At 44.2% G+C, this 26,151-nt stretch overlaps 1 protein-coding gene across 1 annotated transcript in view; it reads right to left on the bottom strand.

Moving 5' to 3' along the window:
• Positions 1-4,338: 4,338 nt before the first annotated feature.
• The window catches only part of LOC144500957 (tumor necrosis factor receptor superfamily member 16-like), a 168,479-nt gene continuing 146,666 nt past the window's right edge, over positions 4,339-26,151 (bottom strand). The window contains exon 6 of the mRNA XM_078224454.1: positions 4,339-6,779. Coding sequence (XP_078080580.1) covers positions 6,475-6,779 — 305 coding nt within the window. The 3' untranslated portion in view covers positions 4,339-6,474. The remainder of the gene's footprint in view (positions 6,780-26,151) is intronic.

Below are 26,151 nucleotides of genomic sequence, written 5' to 3'. Positions count from 1 at the left end.
GCATATATATGATGTTGCGTATATATATGTGTACTAACAAAATGTATTTAATAAAAGATCAAACAATAGGGTTGCCAGTAAACTTGAAGCCCATGTGATTCTGAATACCAAACTAAGGGAGAGAGAACACAATCCGTAGTGAATAGATTTTATTTCAGGCTCCACTGGGGTATACAGCCGTGTTACTCAGAGTTCAATACTAGTCACTACTGCTGTTTCTCCTATTCATTAATGACTTGGATTTTGCAAGTAGATAGTCGACATTTTGAAATTTGTAGATTACATGAAAATCCAAAGTTTAAGTTTATTTATCAGTGTCCCATGTAGGCTTGCATTAACACTCCAATGAAGTTACTGTGAAAATCCCCTAGTCGCCACACTCCAGCGCTTGTTCGGGTACACTGAGGGCAATTTAGCATGGCCAATGCACCTAACCAGTGCGTCTTTTGGACCGTGGGAGGAAACTGGAGCACCCGGAGGAAACCCATGCAGACACGGGGAGAATGTGCAAACTCCACACAGACAGTGACCCAAGCTGGGAATTGAACTCGGGTCCCTGGCACTGTGAGGCAGCAGTGCTAACCACTGTGCCACCATGCCTGTAGCAAGCAGTGAGATTGATGGTAATAGAATTCAAGAATAACTTCCAAGGGACTGGTGGAATGTGGGAAAATGCCAGGTGAAACCCAATGCAGAAAAGTATGAGGTGATACATTTTGATAGTAAGAATGAGAAGAAATATTCCAAGCTAAACAGTACAATTTTAAGGACAGAGTGATCTGGGTGTGTTTAAATACAAATCTTCAAAGTTGGCAAAGTATTTCAACAAAACAGTTACTGAAGCATATGGGATCCTCGACTTTTTAAGAAGCATTGGCCAGGATTCTACTTTAAGGCAGTGGCCCCTCTGTCGGCCACAGGGCATCCAATCTGTTGGAACACATTCATGCCTCACAAGCCTACAGGAAGGCCACAGTCCTGGCTTATCCCCTTCTACTGTCAGATGTTCTATCTGCAAGAACTTCTGGCCAATCCGAGGATCATCAGCTCTCCAGTCTCATCAGCACCATGAGGAGTGTTGACAATTGCTGAGACTACAGCAGTCCTCAGACCAGCGACAATGGAGCAGAGTCAGAGCACAGATAAGTAGGGTCAGGACTTGCTAAGGCTAACAGACAAGACCAACTGTCCAATGGCCCAATTATGGCCATGACTAGTGTATTCCACATACTTTCATTCAATCATGGCTGGGGATTCTTATCTCAGCCAGATTCCCAGTATCCAAGCGATTAATTGAATAGTTTGTATCCATCGAGTTGAGTAACATAGGAACATCAGAACAGAAGTAGACCGTTTGGCCCTTTGTGCCTGCTGCACCATTCAATAAAATTATGACTGATCTGATTGTGATGTCATCTCCACGTCTCTGTTTGTCCCCCATAACCCTTGATTCCCTCGGCCTAACAAAAATTGGTCTAATTCTGCTTTGAATAAATTCAAAGACTCAGCCTCCTCTGCTTTCTAGGGAAGAGAATTCCACAGACCAATGACCTTTAGGTAGTGAAAGTTTCTCATCTTTGTTTGGAAAGGGGAGCCCTCTTTTCTTTAAACAATGTCATCCAGTTTTAGTCTACCCACAACAGAAAAGAGCCTCCGGGTCTCCACCCTATCTAGTCTCCTTAAGATCTTATATATTTCAATAAGATCATCTATTATTATTATTCTGAACTCCAATGGGTATAGGCCTAACCTGTTCATCCTTTATTCATGGGCCAAACCCTTCATCCCAGGAATGAGTCCAGTGAACCGACTCTGAATGCTTCTAAAGCAATTATATATATATTTCAAATATAGAGACTAAAACTGAAGTACTCCAGATGTGGTCTCACTAAAGTCCTATACACTGGCTGTAGTAAAAGTTCCCTACTTTTATTTTCCATTCCTCTTACAATAAGTGCCAACATTCCACTCCTAATTACTTTCTTTACCTGCATACTAACTTTATGTGATCTATGTACCAGGACACCCATGTCATTTTGTACCACCAAGCTCTGCAATCTCTCTCCATTTAGATATTATACTGCTTTTCTACTCTTATTGTTAAAATGAACAAGTTCACATTTACCCACATTATGCTCCATTTGCCAGATTTTAATCTACTCACTTCACCTGTCTATATCCCTTTGCAGACACTCTACCTCCACTTGACAACGTAATTTACTATCTATTTGCTGCCAGTGGCAAATTTAGCTACTGTGCAGCTGCTTCCTTCATCCAAGTCATCAATATAGGACATAAATAATTGAGGAACCAGCATTGATCACTATGGCTCTCCAGTAGTTACAGCTTGCCATTTTGTAAAAGACCCTTTTATCCCTACTCTCAGCTTCCTGTTAGCCAATCAATCCATTATCCATGCTAATATGTTACTCCCTACATCATATGCTCTTGTAATGCGGAATAACTCTTGATGCCTTATCAAATGCCTTTTGGAAATCCAAGTACACCACATCTACCGGTTCCCCTTTATCCACTTTGAATGTCAGTTTGTCTAAAAACAGATTTGTTAAACACGATTTCCCTTTCATAAAGCCATGTTGGTTCTGCTTAATCAAATGATTATCTAAGGAGCCTATTATGACTCTCGTAATATAAGATTCTAGCACTTTCCCTAGGCGAGATGTAATCACTTGATTGTCTGAATGCTTTGCTGGTGGGATGGGAAATGGCCCCTATTTATCCTCTTTTCTGGCCATTATTCTGAGAGCAGTTTTACCGATCGTGGGTCCACTTAATGGACTTGTAATGCAGAAGGTACAGTGATGCAAATGTGCAACCATCTTTGACTATAATCCCAAATCACTGGAATGTGGCTTTAGTCTTTAAAGAAAAATCAGTTAGGGGTTTCCCGCCAGTGAATCCATTAAGTCATTTTTCATGAAGCATCGTTTTACAACAATGGAGTAAATAGAGAGGAATTGTGTCCAGTAGCTGATGCGTCGATAACCAGGGGGCACAGATTTATGATGGTTGCCAAACCCAGAAGTGGCATGAGGGAAAACTTTTCCATCCCACGAATAGTTAGGATTCAGAATGCACTGTCTGCTAAGTGTGGAAGAAACAGATTTAACAGAAGTTTACCAACAGGGATTAGACAATTACTTGAAGGAGAAATAAGTTGCAGTGATAGGGAGAGAGTGGGGCAGTGGCACTAACGAGATTGCCCTTCGAAGGAGCTGGCACAAACTCACTACATCGAATGGTCCCCCCATGTGCTGCATAATTCTCTGATTCTATTATAAGGCACCTTTAAACCCCAGCTAAACAATTGAAAGTAGATTATCTTCCAAGACTGAGAAGTTGAGTTTCCAGTAACTAATTGTGTTTATATATGAATCCAGGAACAAATGTTCTGGTTCAGTACGGTATTTGAGTGATAATGCTTGGCCTGAGGGATAGGCTCACACTGGTAATAAAACCACAGAAAATTGACTCTACCTTATTCCTAGGATATTAAACCAAAAGAGAAAATACTGGAAAATCTCAGCAGGTTTGGCAGCATCTGTAAGGAGAAAAAAGAGCTGATGTTTCGAGTCCAGATGACCCTTTGTCAAAGCTAAAAGGCATAGAAAGTGGGAGATATTTATACTGCAGGGGGAAGGAATGAAAAGTGAATCATAGCCACAAAAACAAGGGGAAAGGCTGTCCATAGAGAGAATAAAAGGTGTGAATGGCCAAACGGCAGAGAAGTTGAAATCGGAGGGTAAGCTGTGACAGATGAAGGTGTGGTGGCGGGGTGGGGTGGAGAGCGGGGGGAGATGGGTGGGAGAGAGGTAAAATTGAGAAGAAGATGGAAAGGGGAAGCAAAGGGGAAGAAAGGGTAAGGAAAGGGGGGATAAAATAGGGGGAAAGAGTGGGGGGGGAAGAAAAATAAAGAAAGATGATAAAGAAATAAAAGGTAGAGATCAGTTAAAAATTAAATAAATTGAAAACAAAGGGGTCGAGGTGGGGTAGAGCAAATCATCTGAAGTTGTTGAATTCGATGTTGAGACCGGAAGGCTGTAAAATGCCTAGCCGGACGATGAGATGCTGTTCCTCCAGTTTGTGTTGAACTTCACTGGAACATTGCAGCAGGCCAAGGACAGACATGTGGACATGGGAGCAGGATTGTGTGTTAAAATGGCAGCAACCGGAAGGTCAGTGTCCTGATTGTGCACAGGCCGAAGGAACTCAGCCTGGCCTTCCCATTGCTTGCCAGACTCTGGATTAAGGAACAAAAGAGTTGCCTCGATCTCCATTCAATCATTTCTGTGATAAGAATTCCAAAGAACTAGTTTTATAATACTGTTAACTTTATTAATTAGTAAAAGATTTGACATTCAGCAATCTAAAAGAAAATCATACATTTTTAACATGGCAATGGAGAGACTTTGGATGAAATATTTAACAACCAATTTGCTGAAATGGAGAATCTTTTCAGAACGGGGGCAGCTCTGTTTAACAGTTCACGTTCGCGCCTGTTAGGCTGTATTTTGTTCCCTGACATTTGGACCACATTTCTAGCTGTTGGGACACTTGTACCCAATGGCTTCGAGGCGTCCCTCTCAGCTGCAGCCATGGGGCATTGCCGCATGAGGTTTCTCCCCCCAGAATACCCAATGAATGGCATTCATCTGGCAATGAAGACTGACACCCATCTCGCAAGAATAGATTGAAAAATTCTCCTTAACCCATATATGGAAAAAAAAGTTGCCAGACTGACACCGGTGGGACTTCTGTGCTAACCAAACAATTCAGAGTAACAGGCTCATCACGAATATACCTATTTTTCAATTCTCAAGATGTAGCCATCACTGCAGGTCCAACATTCATCGCCCATCCCTAGTTGCCCTGAGAAGGTTTTGATATGACTGAGTGGCTTGCTAGGCTATTATAGAGGGCATGTTGGTGTGGGACTGGAGTTACAGAGGCCACTAAAGAAAAGGACAGCAGTTTCATTCCTTCAAAGATTGTCTCCAGGAAGACTTGGGTCTCTGCTAGACATTGAAGTTACAATAATATGTCCATGAGCTGGATTTTGGCTGCTGCCCTGTTCAAACGCACCTAACCATTTTCAATACACATCTGTTTGCAGGTCTCACGTTTTAGTTAGAATTCATTTTGAATATGAAAAGAAATTGGTGCAAGATCCATTAACGCCGTTATTCTCGTCTAAGTGACGAACAATCGTTCAGACATTCTAGGTGGAATTCTCCGGCCACGCTGGTCTAAAAGTCGGAGATTCCCACCCGGTCAATGGGGTTTCACATTGTCCACAACCCGCCCGCTAAAATTCCAGTGGCGGCGGGATGGGAGAATTCCAGCCTCTGCTTCACAGGGATGGCATTTCTTAACTACTTCAAATTAACAATTGAAAAATAAAGTTTGATCTTAGCCTGCAGTTGGCCTGGAATCAGGAACAGTCACAAATTCTATCCAATGCTAAACCCACTCATTCTTTCAGGAATCCAATTGCAGACTTGTATTCAGGAGTGGAAATTATTTACAGGTTAACATTATTGTCTGACCTTGGAACAGGCAGTGGAAAAAAATCATCCCAGATATTTCAATTCCATCTTTTGTCGATACAACTGGAATGGTTTCGAGAAATGGGTGTGAGAATTCTATAATGTGATGAGTCACATTGCCCACGTTGGTCATCAGGGTTGGGCCCCTCAACTCCAGTTGTTTTGTTGAACAACTCCATGTGGCTTGATTGTGAGGACAAATGATTTAGATCTCCCCATGCATGTTAACATTGAGACTAAGCTATTTCTGACTCTGATACTGAATCATAAATGGTTGGATTGTCAAAAATCCCAAAGTCATGTTGCATTGCCCTTTCGGATAACATTAATATGCCGAACGTTCCAGAGACCTCACAGCGAAAAGACGCACAAACATCCCGAACTAGGAAGTGGCCAGAACATCTCTGGTACTTTGGACTATGCTAGGATTGGCTACACAAACACTATCTGGATACATGCGGAGGGGGGCTGCTAACAATTTACAAGACTGTAACACACTTTTTTGCTCAGCAAAGAACGCTGAAGCACAAAGAAGATTAATTAAAATGTCCATGCTTTGACATTTACACATATGTCCCGTTTCAGCATTCGGGTTTCCATAAAACCTGGCCCATCTGAAAATGTGCGCGTGATCATTTTTTTCCCTGGTGGTTACAGAAAAGACAAAATTGGACATAATTACATGAAAAGCGCTTTCTGCTTCTGCGGCACACAGTCACTTTTTATTTAAAAGGGGAGAAGGCAGGACAATACTGAAAGTTATGGATCAGTGCACGTAAGGGTGTTCTTAAGCATAGGACTGAACTCCCTTTTCCTTCAGACGTTCTGTTGATAGCCACTCTTTTGTTTCCGATTCCAAAAGGAACAGTCAGGCAGAGAATTAAGGCTGTGGCTGACCCGTTCACCCTCACACAGCGGACGTGGCCGTGGGTTCGCTGCTGAGCGTTTCAATGATGTCATCCCTTTTCAGTTTCCGTAGGGCAGTGCAAAGTGCGTCCGTGGTGGCAGAGTCCTTGGCCGCCCAGTCGGAGAGGAGGGCACGCACCGGGTGTTCTTCCTGCTTGAAGGTGTCTATATGCTCCTCGTTATATCCCAGCAAACCAGCCAGGCTGCACCATTCAGCATCCTCCTCGCATCGGTTCAGCAGCTGCTCCACCTCTTCCTGCTTGTGGGGAGGCAGGGCGGTGTAAAGACTCGGTTCTGCTTGTGCAGCTGCAGACACAAGAGAGAAAGAAACCATTAAGTTAGACAGAGTGTTGAGAATACTTCAGAGTATCTTTTCACATAAATTCCAACACAGAACAGTTGTTAAACAGCAGGTGTGTCCAATGCAGGGGATATATGAATTAAAGGAAAAGGTCCACCTCCTCGTACATTCATGAACAATTAGATTACTCCTCAACCACTTCAATCTTTTCATAGGCCACCTTTTCAAACCAAATATTTATTTATTAGTGTCACAAATCGGCTTACATTAACACTGCAATGAAGTTACTGTGAAAATCCCTTAGTCGCCACACTCCAGTGTCTGTTCGGGTACACAGAGAGAATTTAGCACGGCCAATGCACCTAACCGGCACATCTTTCGGACTGTGGGAGGAAACCGGAGCACCTGGAAGAAACCCACGCAGACACGGGGAGAACGTGCGAACTCCACACAGTCAGTGACCCAAATCTGGAATTGAACCCGGGTCCCTGGCGTTGTGAGGCAGCAGCACTAACCACTGTGCCAGCATGCCTCTTACCTTCTTCCGTCGGGAAAAAGATACAAATGTCTAAGAACACGTACCAACCAACTCAAGAACAGCTTCATCCCTGCTGCCATCAGACTTTTGAATGGACCTGCCTTATATTAAGCTGATTTTTAATGTATAACTATATTCTGCACCCTCTTCTTTCTTTCTCCCCTATTTACTCTGTGAACAGTATATTTTGTCTGTACAGCATGCAAGAAACAATACTTTTCACTGCATCCCAATACATGTGACAATAATAAATCAAATCAAAAATCCACTTCCTTGTACATTCATGAATAGTGAGATTACTCCTCAACCACTTCAGTTTTCTCACAGACCACATTTTCAAACCAAATATTCAAGACACCGATGAACAATGAAACTTTAAGACTTCCTTGGGAACAAGCACAAATGATGTGTTGATTTTGCTGACACTTCTTTTTAAAGGTATCATTTCAAGCCAAAATAAACATTGTTAATCCATTCGATTTTATAACATTCAGAATTCATGGCTTGCAGATTTCACCAATTTTCACCCAACATGAAGCATTCCAGAGGCCACTGTTAATTTCCACAGTAAGGTTGGACTTTAAAGGATCTTGCCCATAAATGAACAAAATTCCAGAGGAAAATGTGGAATGGGAGTGGTGATTGTTGCCTTTCCAGCAGTGGTGGGTGAGCAGTGTTGGATGGAAAAGTGGTTGGCAAAATTAACCCACCACAGACGGATAATTCATAGAATCCCTACAGTGCAAAAGGAAGCCATTCGGCCCATCGAGTCTACACTGACAACAATCCCACCTAAGCCCTATTCCCGTAACCCCACATATTTACCCCGCTAATCCCTTTAATTTACGCATCCCGGGACACGAAGGGGCAATTGAGCATGGTCAGTGCACTTAACCCGCACATCTTTGGACTGTGGGAGGAAACCGGAGCATCCGAAGGAAACCAATGCAGGCACGGGGAGAATGTACAAACTCCGCACAGACAGTGAACTAAGCTGGGAATTGAACTCAGGTCCCCAGAGCTATGAGGCAGCAGTGCTAACCACTGTGTCACCCTTAGAAATGTCAGGCCTAAATGAGAAGATAGTACAATTGAGGGTCCTTCACATAAGGACCTTTCAGTGACTGCCAAGAGAGGTTAGCTGCAAACATAACCAAGACTACACAACTTTATGAGTCAAATATGAGGGCCCTGCCAGTTGAACCAATCTGACAATAAAAAAATGCATTACTGCCTACTCCTGTATATACAGTAGAAATCGTACCTGTGGAGAACAAAAGGCATTCATGTAATTCAATTAATATTTTTTACTGTTAAAAAGGCACAGTTCAAGTTTTGTCTAATTCGTGAATGATTTGGAGCTGCATTGAGCATTGGAAATTAAGAACATAGGAATATAGAGCAGTGGTACGCCATTTGGTCCCTTGAGCTTTTAACTAGATCATGGCTGATCTTCTACCTCAATGCCATCTTCCCACACTATCCCCATATCCATTCATGTCACTGGCATCTAGAAATCTATCAACCACTTGCTTGGACATACTCAATGACGGAGCCTCCAGCTCCTGCGTAGAGAATTCCAAAGATTCATAACCCCCGATGGAAGAAATTCCTCCTCATCACGGTCTTAAGTGGCCTACCCCTTAATCTGAAGATAAGTCCCTTCGTTCTAGAGCTCCCAATCAGGGGGAGTCTCCCTGAAATTTCCAGATCCTTCCTGCGTCTAACCTGTCAACCCCCGTAGGAATTTTGTACACTTCAATACAATCCCTCTCATTCTTCCAAATTCTAGAGGATACAGGCTCAGACTCCTCTATCTTTTCTCACAGGACAATCCGCCTTCCCCAGGATTAGTCTCGTGAGCTTTTGTTGCATATCCTCCGGGGCCAGCACATTCTTCCTTAGATAGGGAGGTTAAAACTACACACAATACTCTAGGTGTGATCTCACCAAAGGCTCTATACAGCTACAACAAGGAAATTACACTTTTTGGGGTCAGTTTAACTTCGGCCAATAGTTTAAATGGAACAATATCCATTTGAAGTCAACAAAAATGAAAATTGGAAGGAGTATATCACATAGCAACCAATCCCATATTAAATGGCTGAAGTTGATTCTGTTATGAACCCAACTGGTGTTCATCAATGTGTAAACAAGGTAATATTTTATTGTTATCAGCATTAGATCCAAGACTATACTTCATCTGTCATTAACCAGCCTAATAAACACCTGCCAGTAAAGTAGAATCATTGAATCATAGAATCCCTACTGTACAGAAGGAGGCCATTCAGCCCATTGAGCCTACACCAACAATAATCCCACCCAAGCCCTATCCCCATAGCCCTACATATTTACCCTGCTAATCTCCCTGACACTAAGGGGGATTAGCAGGGACCATTTAGCTTGGACAATCAACCTAACCTGTACATCTTTAGACTGTGGGAGGAAACCCATGCAGACAATATGCAAACTCCATAGTCACCCAATGCTGGAATTGAACCTGGGTCCCTGGCGCTGTGAGGCAGTAGTGCTAACCACTGTGCCACCATGCCGTCTATGTTCTCACAAGTAAACGTCAACTGAGTCAGATTTAGTAAAACACTGGGCCTAGAATTCCATCAGCCCCGCCTCCCCTTCAAGTGTGGCAGAGCAGAATCCAATCTTTGATCCAATTGGATCAAAGAACAAAGAACAGTACAGCACAGGAACAGGCCCTTCGGCCTTCTAAGCCTGCACCGACCATGATGCCTGCCAGCCTAAACTAAAACCGTATGCACTGCCACTCCCATCCTAATCATGTATTGGTCTCGATGCCCATTAAATGCCGCTATCGTATCTGCTCCCACCATCTCCCCGGGCAGTGCGTTCCATTCATTCACCACCCTCTGTGTAAAAAACCTACCTCGCACATCGCCTCTAAACTTTTCCCCACGATCCTGTGTCAATTTGGGGACAGTCGAGGCACGAGTTGCCGGGGTTGCGAGGGTTGGATTGCAGAGGTTGGGGATGTGGGGGTGGGGGGGCACCTTGGATATCACAGGGCTTCAGTATACTTGTTGCTAAATCTCTTCTCAGCTGAAAATTGACAACAGCCTGCTCACAGCTGACAGCTCTTTTTGTGTTGGCAAGTAACCCGTTAAGTGGTTGGAGCGGGCCATCTGTTTTCAGTGGATCATTACATGCTCTGGCTTGCGTTGCTTAGGCAGTTGATTGGAGAGCAACAGAGAGAGCATGACAATTTAAATTGCATTTAATAGACAAGATCCAATTTTCCCAGGAAATGAATTATTATTAATTGATGGGGTCAGAACCATAATTAAAGGACAGTTTCACAGAATGTCAAGTAGGCAGCATTTAGTTAATTATGGTGCAAGAGCTGTATATCATTTGATTGTATTTCTTTCATTTTGTCCATAATCACATCTTACTGAAATCTGACATTAAGGTAAAGTTACAATTGAACATTAGGAGCTGATTTTCCTCCACCCTGAACCAAAAAAATGATTGCAATTAAGTGAAAAGTCAGTGCTAATTCCTCGCTCTTGTTTTTCTCCTGAAGAAATTTCCTCTATTGGATTTTCTGGTGTCTGTACCAGAAGAGCAAGCTGCAATTCAAATCTTGTACAAATAAAGATGGTATTTCCTCTCATAGCAACACACTGCAGTTCAGCAGCGAGCTACTTCAATAAAAGCTTTGATTAGATTTTATTTATTATTGTCACATGTATTGGGATAGAGTGAAAAATATTATTTCTTGCGCACTGTACAGGCAAAACATATTGTTCATAGTGTACATAGGGGAGAAGGAAAGGAGACGGTGCAGAATATAGTGTTACAGTCATAGCTAGGGTGTAGAGAAAGATCAGCTTGATACAAGTGAGGTCCATTCAAAAGTCTGACGGCAGCAGGGAAGAAGCTTTTCTTGAATCGATTGGTACATGACCTCAGACATTGATATCATTTTTCTGACAGAAAAAGGTGGAAAAGAGTATGTCTGGGGTGCGCGGGGTCCTGGGTTATGCTGGCTGCTTTTCCGAGGCAGCGGGAAATGCAGACAGAGTCAATGGATGGGAGGCTGGTTTGCATGATGGATTGGGCTACATTCACAACCCTTTGTCGTTTCTTGCGGTCTTGGGCAGAGCCATACCAAGCTGTGATACAACCGGAAAGGATTCTTTCCATGGTGCGTCTGTAAAAGTTGGTGAGAACCAAATTTCCTTAGCCTCCGGAGAAAGTAGAGGTGTTGGTGGTCTTTCTGGACGTTTTAGAGCCTGTTCTTAGGCACTGCCTGGCTCAGGAAACAGGTTTTACTCTCAATGTGGGCTTTATTTATGATACAATGATTTAAAAAGTTAGATTTATACTGTTTTTTAGGGGCCTGTTACAGATTGCCATTTACTTCCATCACTTGGTTTAAACGCACTGCGCTGCACCTTCCCCTTTTCGTAATTTGGCCTGTTTGGAGGAAGATGCAAGCAAGCAGCTTAAGTAGCTGCTGAAGAATTTAATCAAACCATCTCCCAGGCCACGTTCTCGTTTCCTGACACCTAACAAGGATCCCCCAATCCTCCCGACAGTACTACCCCACACTGGCAAATTGTGAGACTGTGGAACTCACCTCCAAGGTTATGGGGTTGAGGAAAAAGCTGGATCAAAGTTGAAAAATGAGTTTGGGTGAGTGGATGAAGGAAGAGGGATTAAAGAGATATTGCAACAAGGCAAAGAAATGCAAATAGGGTGACTTAGAATAGAATCCCTACAGTGCAGAAGGAGTTTGCACCAACAACAATCCCACCCAGGCCCTATCCCCATAATCCCACGTATTTATCCCATTAATCCCCCTAGCCTACATATCTTGGGACACTAAGGACACTGGCATGGCCAACCCACCTAACCTGCACATCTTTGCACTGTGGGAGGAAACTGGAGCACCCAGAGGAAACCCACGCAGACACAGGGAGAACGTGCAGACTCTGCATAGAGAGTAACCCAAGGTTGGAATTGAACCCATGTCTCCGGTGCTGTGAGGCAGTAATGCGAATGACTGTGCCACCATGCCGCCTACACTTGCTTGTATGAGGGCAAATGCAGGCTGGTTAAAATGAATGGCTTGTTTCCATGTTTCCAAAAATAATTTGGAATTAAGAATCTACTGATGACCATGAAACTATTGTCGAGTGTTGGCAAAAACCAGCTGGTTCACTAATGTCCTTTAGGGAAGGAAATCTGCCGTCCTAACCTGGTCTGGCCTCCATGTGACTCCAGAGCCACAGCAATGTGGTTGTCTCTCAAGTGCCTTCTGAAATGGCCGAGCTAGCCATTTAGTTTCAGGGGAAACTAGGGACGGTCAATAAATTTTGGCCCAGCAATGCCCCTGTCCCAGAAATGAATGGAAAAAGAACATGTGAGGCAAGGAGCTGGTCTTGTCCCACATGCATGGCAGAGTTGTGTGCTTTCAGTGACAAAATGGAGCTTGCACTGTTAGAAACAAAGGACCTGTACCAAGTAGGTTGGAAGATTTGGCAGGCATCTGATGTGGCTTAGAAGGACTTCATTAAGTAACGGTTTAAAGCAGCAATTACTTCGACAGCAGTGAGAGAGATGCCCTGTGTTGAAAGGGACTTGCAGGTATGGCTACAGGACTGTGTCTGTTTTAGTTTTGGCAGATACCTTTGGAATTCATTGTCACTGTGCATCTAACTACAAATATCTGGGCCTGTAAAATTGGGTGGTCCTAAATAAACCCAGCAAGCAGATGGATACTCGGATGTCATAAAATTTCCATTGAGGTAGCAGATGGAAAGCAGCTTTAAGGAGCAGGCTCCACAGATTAAACTCTATGTAGTTCTGCAGCCAAGAACCATTACTAGGGGGAGAAAACCTTGTACAAGTAGCAAATTTCTTCACTCCCATTCTCCTACCACCCCCAATCCCAAAGAAGTCTTGTTTAAGAAACACTATAGTGCAATGGCCCATTCATACATTCATTGATTGAGTCTGGAGCACTGGACGGGAGCCCTGGGTGCATTACCAAGATTAAATTATTAATGGATTTTACTTGGCTTTGCAACACATTCATGCAAACAGCACTGCAGCTCACATCAATGTGCACAGTGGGCATTGCGTGTCTTGAGGCGTATTATCAGCTGACAGGTTGGCATTCCATGCATCCCCTTTTTCTTAAAGGGACAGAATGTTCAAATTATTCCACATTAACAACATTGCTATTTTGATTAAATTTGGTGTCTGATGGTGCCGAATAGTTTCCAATCCCTGTTGTTTTTTTCTTTTATACCTCCTGTCAAGAGAGACAAACCTAGCGCAGGATTTTGGGTTTTATATCAGGAACCTGACTCCTGGGTCAGATGGGGGTCACAACCGCGTAGGTGACAGTCAGTGATTTTTCCCCAAATTAGACTGGAAAATTCCAGTCAGCCTCGAATGGACCTTAATAGATCCATTCGACCTTATGGTCTTATGGGTTACAGCTTGCAAAATCTCACTAACTGTCCTGGCTGGAGACAATACACATCTCTTTAACCTGTGCTTAACCCTCTCTCCACTCACATTTACTGCACCTTTAAGACTTGATTATCTGTAAAGACTCGCATTCCAACCATTATCTTGTAAATTGAGTTTGTGTCTGGAAAACAAGTCCTCATTCACCTGATGAAGGAGGCTGAGACTCCGAAAGCTAATGCCAAATAAACCCGTTGGACTTTAACCTGGTGTTGTGAGACTTCTTCCTGTGCTTACAGGGAGAAGGCAGGAGAATGGGGATGAGAGTCATATCAGCCATGATTGAATGGCGGAGCAGACCCGATGGGCCAAATGGCCTAATTCTGCTCCTATAGTTTATGGTCTTATGATCTTACGGTCTTAAAAGACCGTTTGACCCCTGAGTTAAAAATCCAGTCCCTTCTGTTTCTCCTTGTTCTGAGTTTGGATGTTTACGAACTAACTTGATGAGACTGGCTTGAATTTGATTCTATTAATATCATAATTAAATAAATGGTATTCATCCAACATGCTGTGCAGAAGATGTATTTATAACAAGCAAAAATATTAAATGAATGGTTTCACCTTAACATTCTGACTGAGAACAACAACCATTTAACCACAATAACTGTGAGTGTGAACAGGATGGTGCTTTAATCATTAACGTTTTTAAAGTTTATTTATTATTGTCACAAGTAGGCTGACATTAACACTGCAATGGAGTTACTGTGAAAATCCCCAAGTCTCCACACTCCGGCGATTGTTCGGGTACACTGAGGGAGAATTTAGCATGGTCAATGCACCTAACCAGTGCGTCTTTCGGACTGTGGGAGGAAACCGGAGCACCCGGAGGAAACCCACGCAGACATGGGGAGAACGTGCATACCCCCCACAGACAGTCACCCAAGCCGGGAATCGAACCTGGGTCCCTGGCGCTATGAGGTAGCAGTGCTGCCCACTGTGCCACCCATTGGATTAGGATTTCATTAAAGTATAAAAGCAGGAAATTGAACATTTTCCCACTTAAATTGTGCAAGATTCTGAACACTATCTCATTAGACCCTAACCTGACAAATGTATTTGGAGAGCAATTAAAGCGATGTGACATTAGGTGCTGATGGTTTCAGATTCATTATTGGTGGTGTGAATGGTGGTGATGATAAATTGAGATGAGGTATTAAAGAATTATTTAAAAAGCAACGTCCAAGCATAATGTACAGTGCTCTATCTCAGTAGGATATCTCAAATCAATTCAACCATGTACTTTTGAAGTTCAGTAACTATTATTTAACCAAAATGTAGTTTCAAATGTATTTCTTATTTTCAGTAATACCTTAGACACCTTTGTAATCTTAAGATACATTACATTTCAATCATTTTTAAAATTCATTTATGGGATGTGGGCATCGCTGGCTGGGCCAACATTTATTGCCCATCCCTAATTGCCCTTGAACTGAATGGCTTGCTGGCCCATTTCAGAGGGCAGTTGCTGTGGCTCTGGAGTCACATGTGGGCCAGACCAGGTATGGCTTCCTTCCCTAAAGGACATTAGTGAACCAGATGGGTTTTTCCAGCAATCAACAATGGTTTCATGGTCATCAGCAAATTCTTCATTTCAGATATTTTTTATTGAATTACAAATTCCACCATCTGCCGTGGCGGGATTCGAACCCGGGTCCTCCTGAACATTAATTGAGTATCTGGATGAATAGTCTAGCGATAATACCACTAGGCCACCAAGAAATGTTAAATCAGGTCACATCAGGAGGAAAACCTTTTGGAGTGATCACTTTGTCTAATTTCAGTTGGCAGTCTGTTTTGATGTTGCACTGTTTTGCTTTTTATGTGATTTAGTAGTCATTACTTCTGCTTGTTATATAGAAAACCTCTCAACTTTGGACACACTTAAACAATGAAGTAAGGTATCGGGATTGCATTACTTCACATTGACAGTGTGTACTCCCAGAGTTTCCTTTCACCCACCTGATTAGGCATAATCTAATCAAATGGTTGAACAAGGCCGAATTAATCCAAACTTATTGCATTGCCAGCTCTTTGCTACAGATGTTACGATCTTAGTCTGTTTTACATTCTCACAAATCTGTGTGAAGGGGAAAATTCCTTCTGATCTTAAATCGAGTCCGTGGTTCATTCATGTTCACAGAATCATAACATGATACAGCACGGTAGCACAGTGGTTAGCACAGCTGCCTCATAGCACCAAGGATCCGCGTTCGATTCGCCGGCCTGGGTCACTATCTGTGTGGAGTCTGCACCTTCTCCCCGTGTCTGCATGGGTTTCCTCCGGGTGCTCCAGTTTCCTCCCACAGTCCGAAAGACATGCTGGTTAGGTGCATTGGCCATGCTAAATTCTTCCTCAGTGCACCCGAACAGGTGCCGGAGTGTGGCGACTAGGGGATTTTCACAGTAACTTCATTGCAGTGTTAATGTAAACCCACTTGTGACACTAATAAATAAACTTATAAGCACAGAAGGGGGCCTTCTAACTGACTGTATCTGTGCCAAGAGCCCCACTCCCCTACTCTTTCCTGTCACCCTATGAACACTTTCTCTTCCATTATTTATTTAATTCTCTTTTGAATTTTCATTATTGAGTGTGCTTCCTGTTCAGTTCACAACATTGCACTCTGGAAGGTATCCTCATGTGGCCTTTCCCATCACCTTAAATTTGTTGCTCTCTGCTTTGCCACTGAAAACACATTTTCTGTATTTATCAAAATTGTCCAAGAGTTTAAGCACCCCTATCAAATCTCCTCTTAACCTTCGCTGCCTTCCAAATCCAAATTTAATAATCGACCATTCCTCATGCCTCCTTTTCATCTTAATCTGCCCAGTAATGACACATCCAATTCTTGTCTGAATACCGACACAACCTAAAGCCAGAGATCCCACAATCGTCCTGTTAAGGCCAGGCCAGAAACTCCAAGGAGTTTCAAATAAATAGGATGAAATTTTCCTGTCCCGCCCGCAGATGGGACAGGACCATGCGAAGGTCCGTTGACCTTGGGTGGGATTTTCCGGTCTTGGGGCAAGTGCGCCTGGAAACATCCCCCACACAATAAGAATTTATATTTACATAACGCATTCAATATAGCAAAATGTCCCGACGTGCTCAACGAGAGAAATATCTACAAGAATACTTTTGACACCAAGCCACAGAAGGAGATGAACAGAGGCTTGATCGGGCGCGATCTTATGACCTAGTCCCGTCTGACGTTTGGTGTGGCGTGGTGGTAGGATTAGGCGGGAGATGAAAAACGTGCCCAGTTTCTCGCCTGCCCTGATCATACTGGCCCTGTTTCGCCAGTGAAATTGTGTTTGCGCCCAGAATAAACAAATCTACCTCACTGCAAGAACCCTGAGAAACTGGGTGCAAGCATCATATTTCAGATGTATGAATGGAATTTGGCTTGAGGCTGAAGATGTATGAACGCTTCCAGGAATAACTAAATGATTATATGTTACTGAGAATGTTATTTTGGTAAAGTGTATTAAATGCATGCCATGCTTTTAGAATTACACCAGGAATCATGAGCCAGATTTTCCAACCTTGCCCGCTGGGATTATCCCCTCCCACTGCAGTGCACAGAGATTTGAATGTGCGCCAAATTCTCCCTTCTCGCTGTCAGCGGCAGCAGGGCATGAACGGCCGGATATAAACACAACTGGCAAACATTTCACTGTAGATTTTAGTCATGTATTTCGAATATTCTGAGATATTCTGCTCACGTCACATTTTCTTTGTAACTAACTGCTGTAATGGAGGTCTTGTGGCGCAGTGAGTAGCATCTCTGAGCCAGAAGCTCCAGTTGGGAGTCTGACCCCAGCACCTTGATGGCCAAGGAAGGGGCATTAAAACATGGCCAATCAGGTTGTGTGTCAACCTGCAAATCCTTCCAATACTTGACAAAGGCTTGCCGTAAGAGCGGGAGAGATTCCAAGTCAGCCATGTGACGGAAAGAATGTTGGAGCCTCAAACATCACTATCCATAGACTACACCACGCATGCGAAAGTGCTTGTTGTCACAGCAACTCAGACATCCTGAGTGAACTGTAACACATCACCACCGAGTGCTTTACTCTCATTAAAAAGAGGCGATTATCACTGCACCATGGTGCATCGTGGACCATCGTGGATCCTATTCTGAAGAGTAACAGAAAGACCTGAACCTTTGAAATTTTGGTTCTGTATAGAATCATAGAATTCCTACAGTGCAGGAGGACATTCAGCCCAGTGAGTCTGCACCGACCCACCTTTTTTATCTTACCCAGGCTCTATCCCCGTAACCCCATGTATTTACCCTCTAATCCTCCTAACCTACACTTCTTGGGACACTAAGGGGCAATTTAGCATGGCCGATCCACCTAACCTGCACATCTTTGGACTGTGGGAGGGAACAGGAGCACCTGGAGGAAACCCACGCAGACATGGGGAGAGTGTACAAACTCCACACAGACAGTGACCCGAGGCCAGAATTGAACTGGGGTCGCTGGCGCTGTGAGGCAACAATGCTAACCACTGTGCCACCATGCCGCCCTGGCACTTTTGGCACTTCTTTACCAAACACCATCAGGACATTACAATATTAATGCAGCATCAATCATAGCATTCTTGAACTGGATAAAGTGAGTGCCATGTCTTAAAAGTGAAAGAAATCAAGAGAAGAGAAGGATGGAGCTTTCTTTGCCACAGTATCTCCAGATGTTTATATTGGAGATTAGCACAATGCCATGTAAATGTTTATTTGGATTCACGGCCTTTCGGTAGCACAGTGGTTAGCACTGCTGCTTCACGGTGCCAGGGACCTGGGTTTGATTCCCGGCTCGGGTTGCTGTCTGTGTGGAGTTTGCATCTTCTCCCCGTGTCTGCGTGGGTTTCCTCCGGGTGCTTCGGTTTCCTCCCATATTCTGAAAGACGTGCTGGTTAGGTAGATTGACCCGAACAGATGCCGCATGTGGCGACTAGGGGAATTTCACAGTAACTTCATTGCAGTGTTAATGTAGGCCTTACTTGTGACTAATAAATAAACTTTAACTTTATGAGTGACTATTCTCCAAGGCACTTACTCTTTAACCAGTCATTCTAGGACAGTAAGATTGTGCTGTTTAACTCTTATTTCAACCATTTGGTCAGGTTTTTCACTTGTGAAAACCTTGCCTTAAAACAATCAAATTGAAGACGTATTTTTGAGAGGTTGAAGCGCTATCAATTAGGCAAAAGACTACTTGTGTGCCAATACAACTGTAGGATTTTATTCATTACAGAACTAGGAGCATATCCTAACAGATAACCGACCCGAACTGAACAAGGGGGAGGAAACAGCCACCTTTATACTAGGTGACAAGGGGAGGAGCCGGCAGGGGATGTGTCTAGGCATGACAAACACAACAACGGTGGTCCAGACAGGACAAAGGCACAACTGTAGTCCACCACAGAGGTCAGATAGCATTTCAGCAGTCAAAAAAAAACACATGTCCAGATCACAATTTGCACAGATATACCGTCAGTTTAACAATATGTTGCATCTTGTAATTCAAATTAGCTTGGAGCTGGAATGCTGACCAGCTCCCTATTTGCAGGACCCAACCCTTCTCTTTAAGACCACTATGCTTGCTCAGCTGGCTCTATTCAGCTCATATTCCTACTCCATTTTATTTGAAGGATAGATTACAATACTCAAATCCAGTTATTATCTGTTATTATCATTTAGTTCCAGTCTGATGTGCTACATTGACAGATTTTAACAATTTCTCCATTAGGCTTGCATCGACCAGGTATATTGTAACACCTTGGTTCGAGCAGGTGGCTCCCAGGCCAATCGGTTTCGCTAGCTGTGGGTAGAGACCATAAGACCATAAGACGCAAGAGCAGAATTAGGCCACTCGGCCCATCGAGTCTGCTCCATCATTCAATCATGGCTGATATTTTTCCCATCCCCATTCTCCTGCCTTTTCCCCATAACCCCTGATCCCCTTATTAATCAAGAGTCTATCTATCTCTGTCTTAAAGACACTCAATGACCCGGCCTCCACAGCCTTCTGCGGCAAAGAATACCACAGATTCACCACCCTCTGGCTGAAGAAATTCCTCCTCATCTCTGTTTTAAAGGATCGTCCCTTTAACCTGAGGTTGTGCCCTCTGGTTCTAGTTTTTCCTACTAGGGGAAACATCCTCTCCATGTCCACTCTATCCAGGCCTCACAGTATCCTGTAAGTTTCAATAAGATTCCCCCCTCATCCTTCTAAACTCCAATGAGTAAAGACTCAGAGTCCTCAAGCATTCCTCATACGACAAGCTCTTTATTCCAGGGATCATTCTTGTGAACCTCCTCTGGACCCTTTCCAAGGCCAGCACATTCTTCCTTAGGTAGGGGGCCTAAAACTGTTCACAATACTCCAAATGGGGTCTGACCAGAGCCTTATACAGCCTCAGAAGTACATCCCTGCTCTTGTATTCTAGCCCTCTTGACATGAATGCTAACATTGCAGAGACTGGATTTTTGCCAAGTCGGGAAGGATCAGGCCGAGATCAGGTGAAATGTCTGTTCTTGTCAGCTGGATCTAGTAGCTCTCTTTCGTGAGGGTCATGAATTGGATTCAATTTGAATCTGAATTGGTTTCTGGAGCAAGCAAGGAATGGATTAACCGTTTACCGTGTCCACTCTACACATTAGCTTTGAAACTCTGAGAAAGGAATAATTTTGTTATAAAAGGCTCCATATAAATGTGGTGATCGGGACCCGGTTGTGGATGTCCCTCCTCCGTTTCCAATGGATTCCAGTTTTGTCGGAGGGGAAAGGGTGTGGGGCATGAAACACACAGGAGGGAAATCCAAACTCAGCAAGTTGAGCTTAGTACTGAGTTACAAACCGCTCCCCCCCTCCGCAGCCCCTCCCCCCACCCCACAGTGTCCTGTAGCGTCCGTCTCAAATTCATCCCACGTCTGCACCCAGCGAGCACAAATCTTGTGATTCAAGGCATTTTTTTTAGCTGAGGTGGGTCGGGAAACTTCCTGACTTCCCGCCTCAATAGTCCGGCTCTGGATATCGGCCACATTCCAGGCAGTTTTGACAATTATCAGCTACTTTTGGTTAAAAATATTCCTATAAATTATATCTACTGATATCGGTCATGTTACTGGCAGGTTCTAAAATTTCAGCTGCTGAAATATGCAATTTCACAAGAAATGTTCCATATTAGAGTAATTCACGTCTGGAGACATGGCTCTACAAGTGGACATCTAAGCCCATTTTGTCTCTCGTGTGACGTTGTGCTATCTATGGGTAATAGGTCCTGGAGAGCCTCAACTTGTACATAAGGAACAGGTTTAAAAATGTCATAACTCATTCAAGATGTCACAATGACTATCGAGCACTGTCTACTATGTGGAGGTGCATTCATAGAATCATAGAATCCCACAGTGCAGAAGGAGGCCATCCGGCCCATCGAGTCTGCAACCACCACAATCCCACCCAGGCCCTATCCCCATAATCCCATGCATTCACCCTAGCTAATCCCCGTGACACTAAGGGGCAATTTAACATGGCCAATCCACCTAACCCACACATCTTTGGACTGTGCGAGGAAACCGGAGCACCCGGAGGAAACCCACGCTGACACGGGGAGAATGTGCAAACTCCACACAGACAGGTGACCCAAGCCGGGAATCGAACCCGTGTCCCTGGCGCTGTGAGGCAGCAGTGCTAACCACTGTGCCGCTCTAACCTAATCACTCAACCTAATCATTTTTACCATTGTTCCTGGATTTTCTGTGAGTGGTCTAAGTGACTGATATTAATGTGGGGGAAATGAAACACTTCCCTATTTCTGGAACCCATTGTCAGAATTAGGTACCTGCAGATCAGATCTAATACAGCCAACTGCAGAGTAAAGCACTCACCATTCTGCAAGCAATCTTAGAGTTGAATTCAGTAGTCTCCAGAATGACGTTTTTCATTCATCAAGGTAGCTATCCTTGAAGCTTTTCTGAGCAAGATAGCCAATTAGTATTAAATTGGAGGACAGTTTTGTGTGGGGCTTGCATGCCCCTTGAGGATTTGGTTGAAACATCTCGATCATCTTTCATGTAGGACCTTCTACAGCCAGCACTGACACCGAGAGATAACTTTCACCTGGTAAGCTGGGTTCAAACCATGTCACTTACTTCCAGGATAAATATGCCAGGCAGTCTTAGCAACTACAAATCCTACATCATATACTTTCCAACAACCACTGCATGATCAAATTTAGAGCAGAACTTTACCCGGCGGGATTTTCCAGTCCCAACAAAGTCAATGGATTTTGAACGGCTCGCCGCATTTTATGACCCCACTACATTTCTTCAGCCCAGTCAGTGTCTCAGAGGCCTGAGACGTTTGGGTGGGCTTGTGCATTGTCAGAGATATTGGTTCAGATGACCATAATGCATGCCTTTACTATCTGCAATTTGAGATAGGCTCATCATCCTCGGTGAGTTAATGCTGAGGCAATTTACGCAATCAAGATTTTCCAAGAAGGAAGTGCTAATTGTTAATGCTAGAGATCCTCTCATGAGACACAGGGCCAAAACAGCAACTTTGAAAGTTATATGTGTCAAACAGTCCAAGAGTCAAATTTTACTTTCTTCACCATATCCAAGTACCAAACCATGTAGAAACATAGAAAATAGAAGCAGGAGTAGGCCATTCGGCCCTTTGAGCCTGCTCTGCCATTCATTTTGATCATGGCTGATCATCAATAACCTGATCCCACCTTCTCCCCATATCCCTTGATACATTTAGCCCCAGGAGTTATATCTAACTTCTTCTTGAAATCACGCAAAGTTTTGGCCTCGACTACATTCTGTGGTAGTGAATTCCACACATTCACCATTCTCTGGGTGAAGAAATTCCTCCTCACCTCAGTCCTAAAAGGTTATCCCTTTATCCTCAAGCTCTGACCCCTAGTTCTGGACTTACCCACCAACAAGAACATTCTTTCTGGGCGGAATTTTCCCTTCCCGCCCACCATGGGAATTGTAGCGGGTGGGACATGGACTATGCAAAGGTCCTTCACCTCGGGTGGGGTTTTCCGGATTTGGGGTGAGTGCAGCCGGAAACTCCCGGCCTCTGAATCTGCCCTGTTTAATCTTGTTAAAACTTTATAAGTTTCAATGGGAGGTGTAAGGCTTAAGGAATACTGAACTATAGTGGATACTGGATTAGAACCATTATGGAACAACCTTAGTACGACAAAATCATTTTAATGAAAAGATCTTTATGGGGAATAATTATTCTTGCAATCTTCTCATTGATGGCGCATACTCTGCTGTGTTTCATGTTTCCTTGCTAGAGCCATAGAGTCATAGAGGTTTACAACATGGAAACAGGCCTTTCGGCCCAACTTGTCCATGCCGCCCTCTTTTTTAAAACCCCTAAGCTAGTCCCAATTACCCGCATTTGGCCCATATCCCTCTATACCCATCTTACCCATGTAACTGTCTAACTGCTTTTTAAAAGACAAAATTGTACTCTCCTCCACTACTACCTCTGGCAGCTTGTTCCAGACACTCACCACCCTCTGTGTGAAAAAATTGCCCCTCTGGACACTTTTGTATCTCTCCCCTCTCACCTTAAACCTATGCCCTCTAGTTTTAGACTCCCCTACCTCTGGGAAAAGATATTGACTATCTAGCTGATCTATGCCTCTCATATTTTATAGATCTCTATAAGATCACCGCTCAGCCTTCTACGCTCCAGAGAAAAAAGTCCCAGTCTATCCAGCCTCTGCTTATAACTCAAACCATCAAGTCCCAGTAATATCCTAGTAAATCTCTTCTGCACTCTTTCTAGTTTAATAATATCCTTTCTATAATAGGGTGACCAGAACTGTACACAGTATTCCAAGTGGCTTTACCAATGTCTTGTACAACTTCAACAAGATGTTCCAACTCCTGTATTCAATGTTCTGACCAATGCTCTTAGTTTTCCTAGCCTATATTTGCAGGCATCACGTGGTACTGCTTCCTTAGAACTGGCTTGGAAATCTTTCTTCCCTCACTGATCGTAACTGTCTGAAGACTGCGTCTTTCCTGAAATGTGAAAATTTGATAGTTTGTGCATTGGTGGCTCGGCCACTCAGAATTACAAGAAAGGGACTTGAATAATTGAGCTTGGATTCTTTTTTATTGCTTACCCATTGAAAAGAATCCTTCACAGGGCACACACCTCGCCAGCTGCACAAACATTCATTAGGCAGCCAGATCTCCAGAGGATGATATACTTGATCACACCCAGAGTATTGAAAGGTTGAAGGATTGTGAGTGGGTGTGGAAGGAAAGAAAATAGCAACATAAGCACAGGGACAGATGGTCAGGCTTCCTTCACTCTGCCGAACAATGGAGATGCTATTCACACACAGGGCGAAACTGTTAATTCCAGTGCGAAAAACGGAGTGTTTTGTACCAGCGGTGTCAGTGCGTTTTCAGACTGAATCTTACGGTTCATTAGCATTCATTTCTATTCCCACAAGTTTCACGCCGTTCCTGCGGCATGTTCCCTCTGATCTGCCCACTGAGTAATGACTTAACAGCTGCAGGGATTGGGAGGATCCATATAAATGGCTCCCCAGCACTTGTTCCACTACAGCTGTAGGAGATGGCAGGCAAGAAGCAGCGCCGCGTTTGTCGGAGGGAGACCTCACCAGGGTGCTGGATGGTGTGGGGCAGAGGCAAGACAGCCCAACCCCCGCTTCAGGACCCAGCCTTCCAGCAGGGTCATCACCCCGTCTGGGGTGCAGTGGCAACACTGGGCGGCGGGTGGGTGGCGGGAGGGGCGGCGAGTGGGTGGCGGGAGGGGCGGCGAGTGGCAGCCAGTGGGTGGCGAGGGGCAGCCAGTGGGTGGCAGGAGGAGCAGCGAGTGAGTGGCGAGGGGCAGCGAGTGAGTGGCGAGGGGCAGCGAGTGAGTGGCGAGGGGCAGCGAGTGGGTGGCGGGAGGGGCAGCGAGTGGGTGGTGGGAGGGGCAGCCAGTGGGTGGCGAGGGGCAGCCAGTGGGTGGCGAGGGGCAGCCAGTGGGTGGCGAGGGGCAGCCAGTGGGTGGCGAGGGGCAGCCAGTGGGTGGCGAGGGGCAGCCAGTGGGTGGCGAGGGGCAGCCAGTGGGTGGCGAGGGGCAGCCAGTGGGTGGCGAGGGGCAGCGAGTGGGTGGCGAGGGGCAGCGAGTGGGTGGCGAGGGGCAGCGAGGGAGTCGGGAGCAGCGAGGGAGTCGGGAGCAGCGAGGGAGTCGGGAGCAGCGCTGTATTTAAAAAGAACAGACTGAGCATGTGCAGTTACAATATAATTCTCGGTGCTTGCGCAGCAACCTGATTAAGTCAATAAGGAGGCAATGCAATTCAGATAGGTTCCATTTGTAACAAAACACTCTAAAAGAAAATTCTCCATTAAAACATAATTAAACAGGAGGCTGTCTGCATTTAAATTGCATTTCTCTACTCCGTCTGAAGGGTTTTGTTTTAATGTCAGCACCTCTCCAACCACCTACGCATGCATTGAGCTTATTCATTGAGCGAGTGAACAAAAGGGGAGCCCCAGTTACTTGGATCATTCTTTTTTTGTGGAAAAATCTGTGTCTGGTTTAAATGAGAATTCAACTGGGCAGCGACCAAGGACAAGCCAACCACAGAGAGGCACCAAATGCTATTAAATCTGCCATCTTAATGGGCACAAAATTGATTTCAGATTGGACTGTTACCACTATTGACATCACAGAATCAACAGGCATCTACTTCCCCTCATAAATTCTCCTGTCATCTTCAACAGCCCTCATTGTGGAAATCTACCAGTAGCACTGAATGGAGAAAGAGGATCTCAGCAACTAGTCGGCAGTGAAGATTAACAGCTGCATGAGTCAATACTCGGGGTGCAACCGGTGGTAAAACCAGCGCTGGTTACCTACAAACAGGAAAGGCAAACCACAGGCCCACTTAGTCTGAGTTGAAGGATTTATAAATCAACAGGAGCACCTGTCTTTTATTTGCAACTTAGAGTCAACTAAAGTAACACAATGAATTGATTGACCAGGAGGGAGTAGTTCCCAACAATGACCTTGACAGCTGCCATAGAGAAAGTTATTCTAGGAATGTATTTTCACTTCCAACTTGCACCATGAGCATTGTGCTTAGTATTGCAATGTCTGATCATTCAGATTCTATTCCGAAACAGAGGACTGATTGGTCACCTTCTGATGAACTCTTTGAACCCTTGTAGCCATGGAACCTGCCTGTTCAGATACTAAAGTAATTGGACACCCAATCCAGAAAGATAAAAGATGCAGATATGGAATGTCAAT

Source organism: Mustelus asterias, chromosome 11 (genome assembly GCF_964213995.1).
Source record: "Mustelus asterias chromosome 11, sMusAst1.hap1.1, whole genome shotgun sequence".
In the NCBI taxonomy this organism is placed as follows: domain Eukaryota; kingdom Metazoa; phylum Chordata; class Chondrichthyes; order Carcharhiniformes; family Triakidae; genus Mustelus; species Mustelus asterias.
The sequence above is the reverse complement of the archived record's forward strand: the minus strand, read 5'-3'. Positions and strand labels throughout refer to the sequence as shown.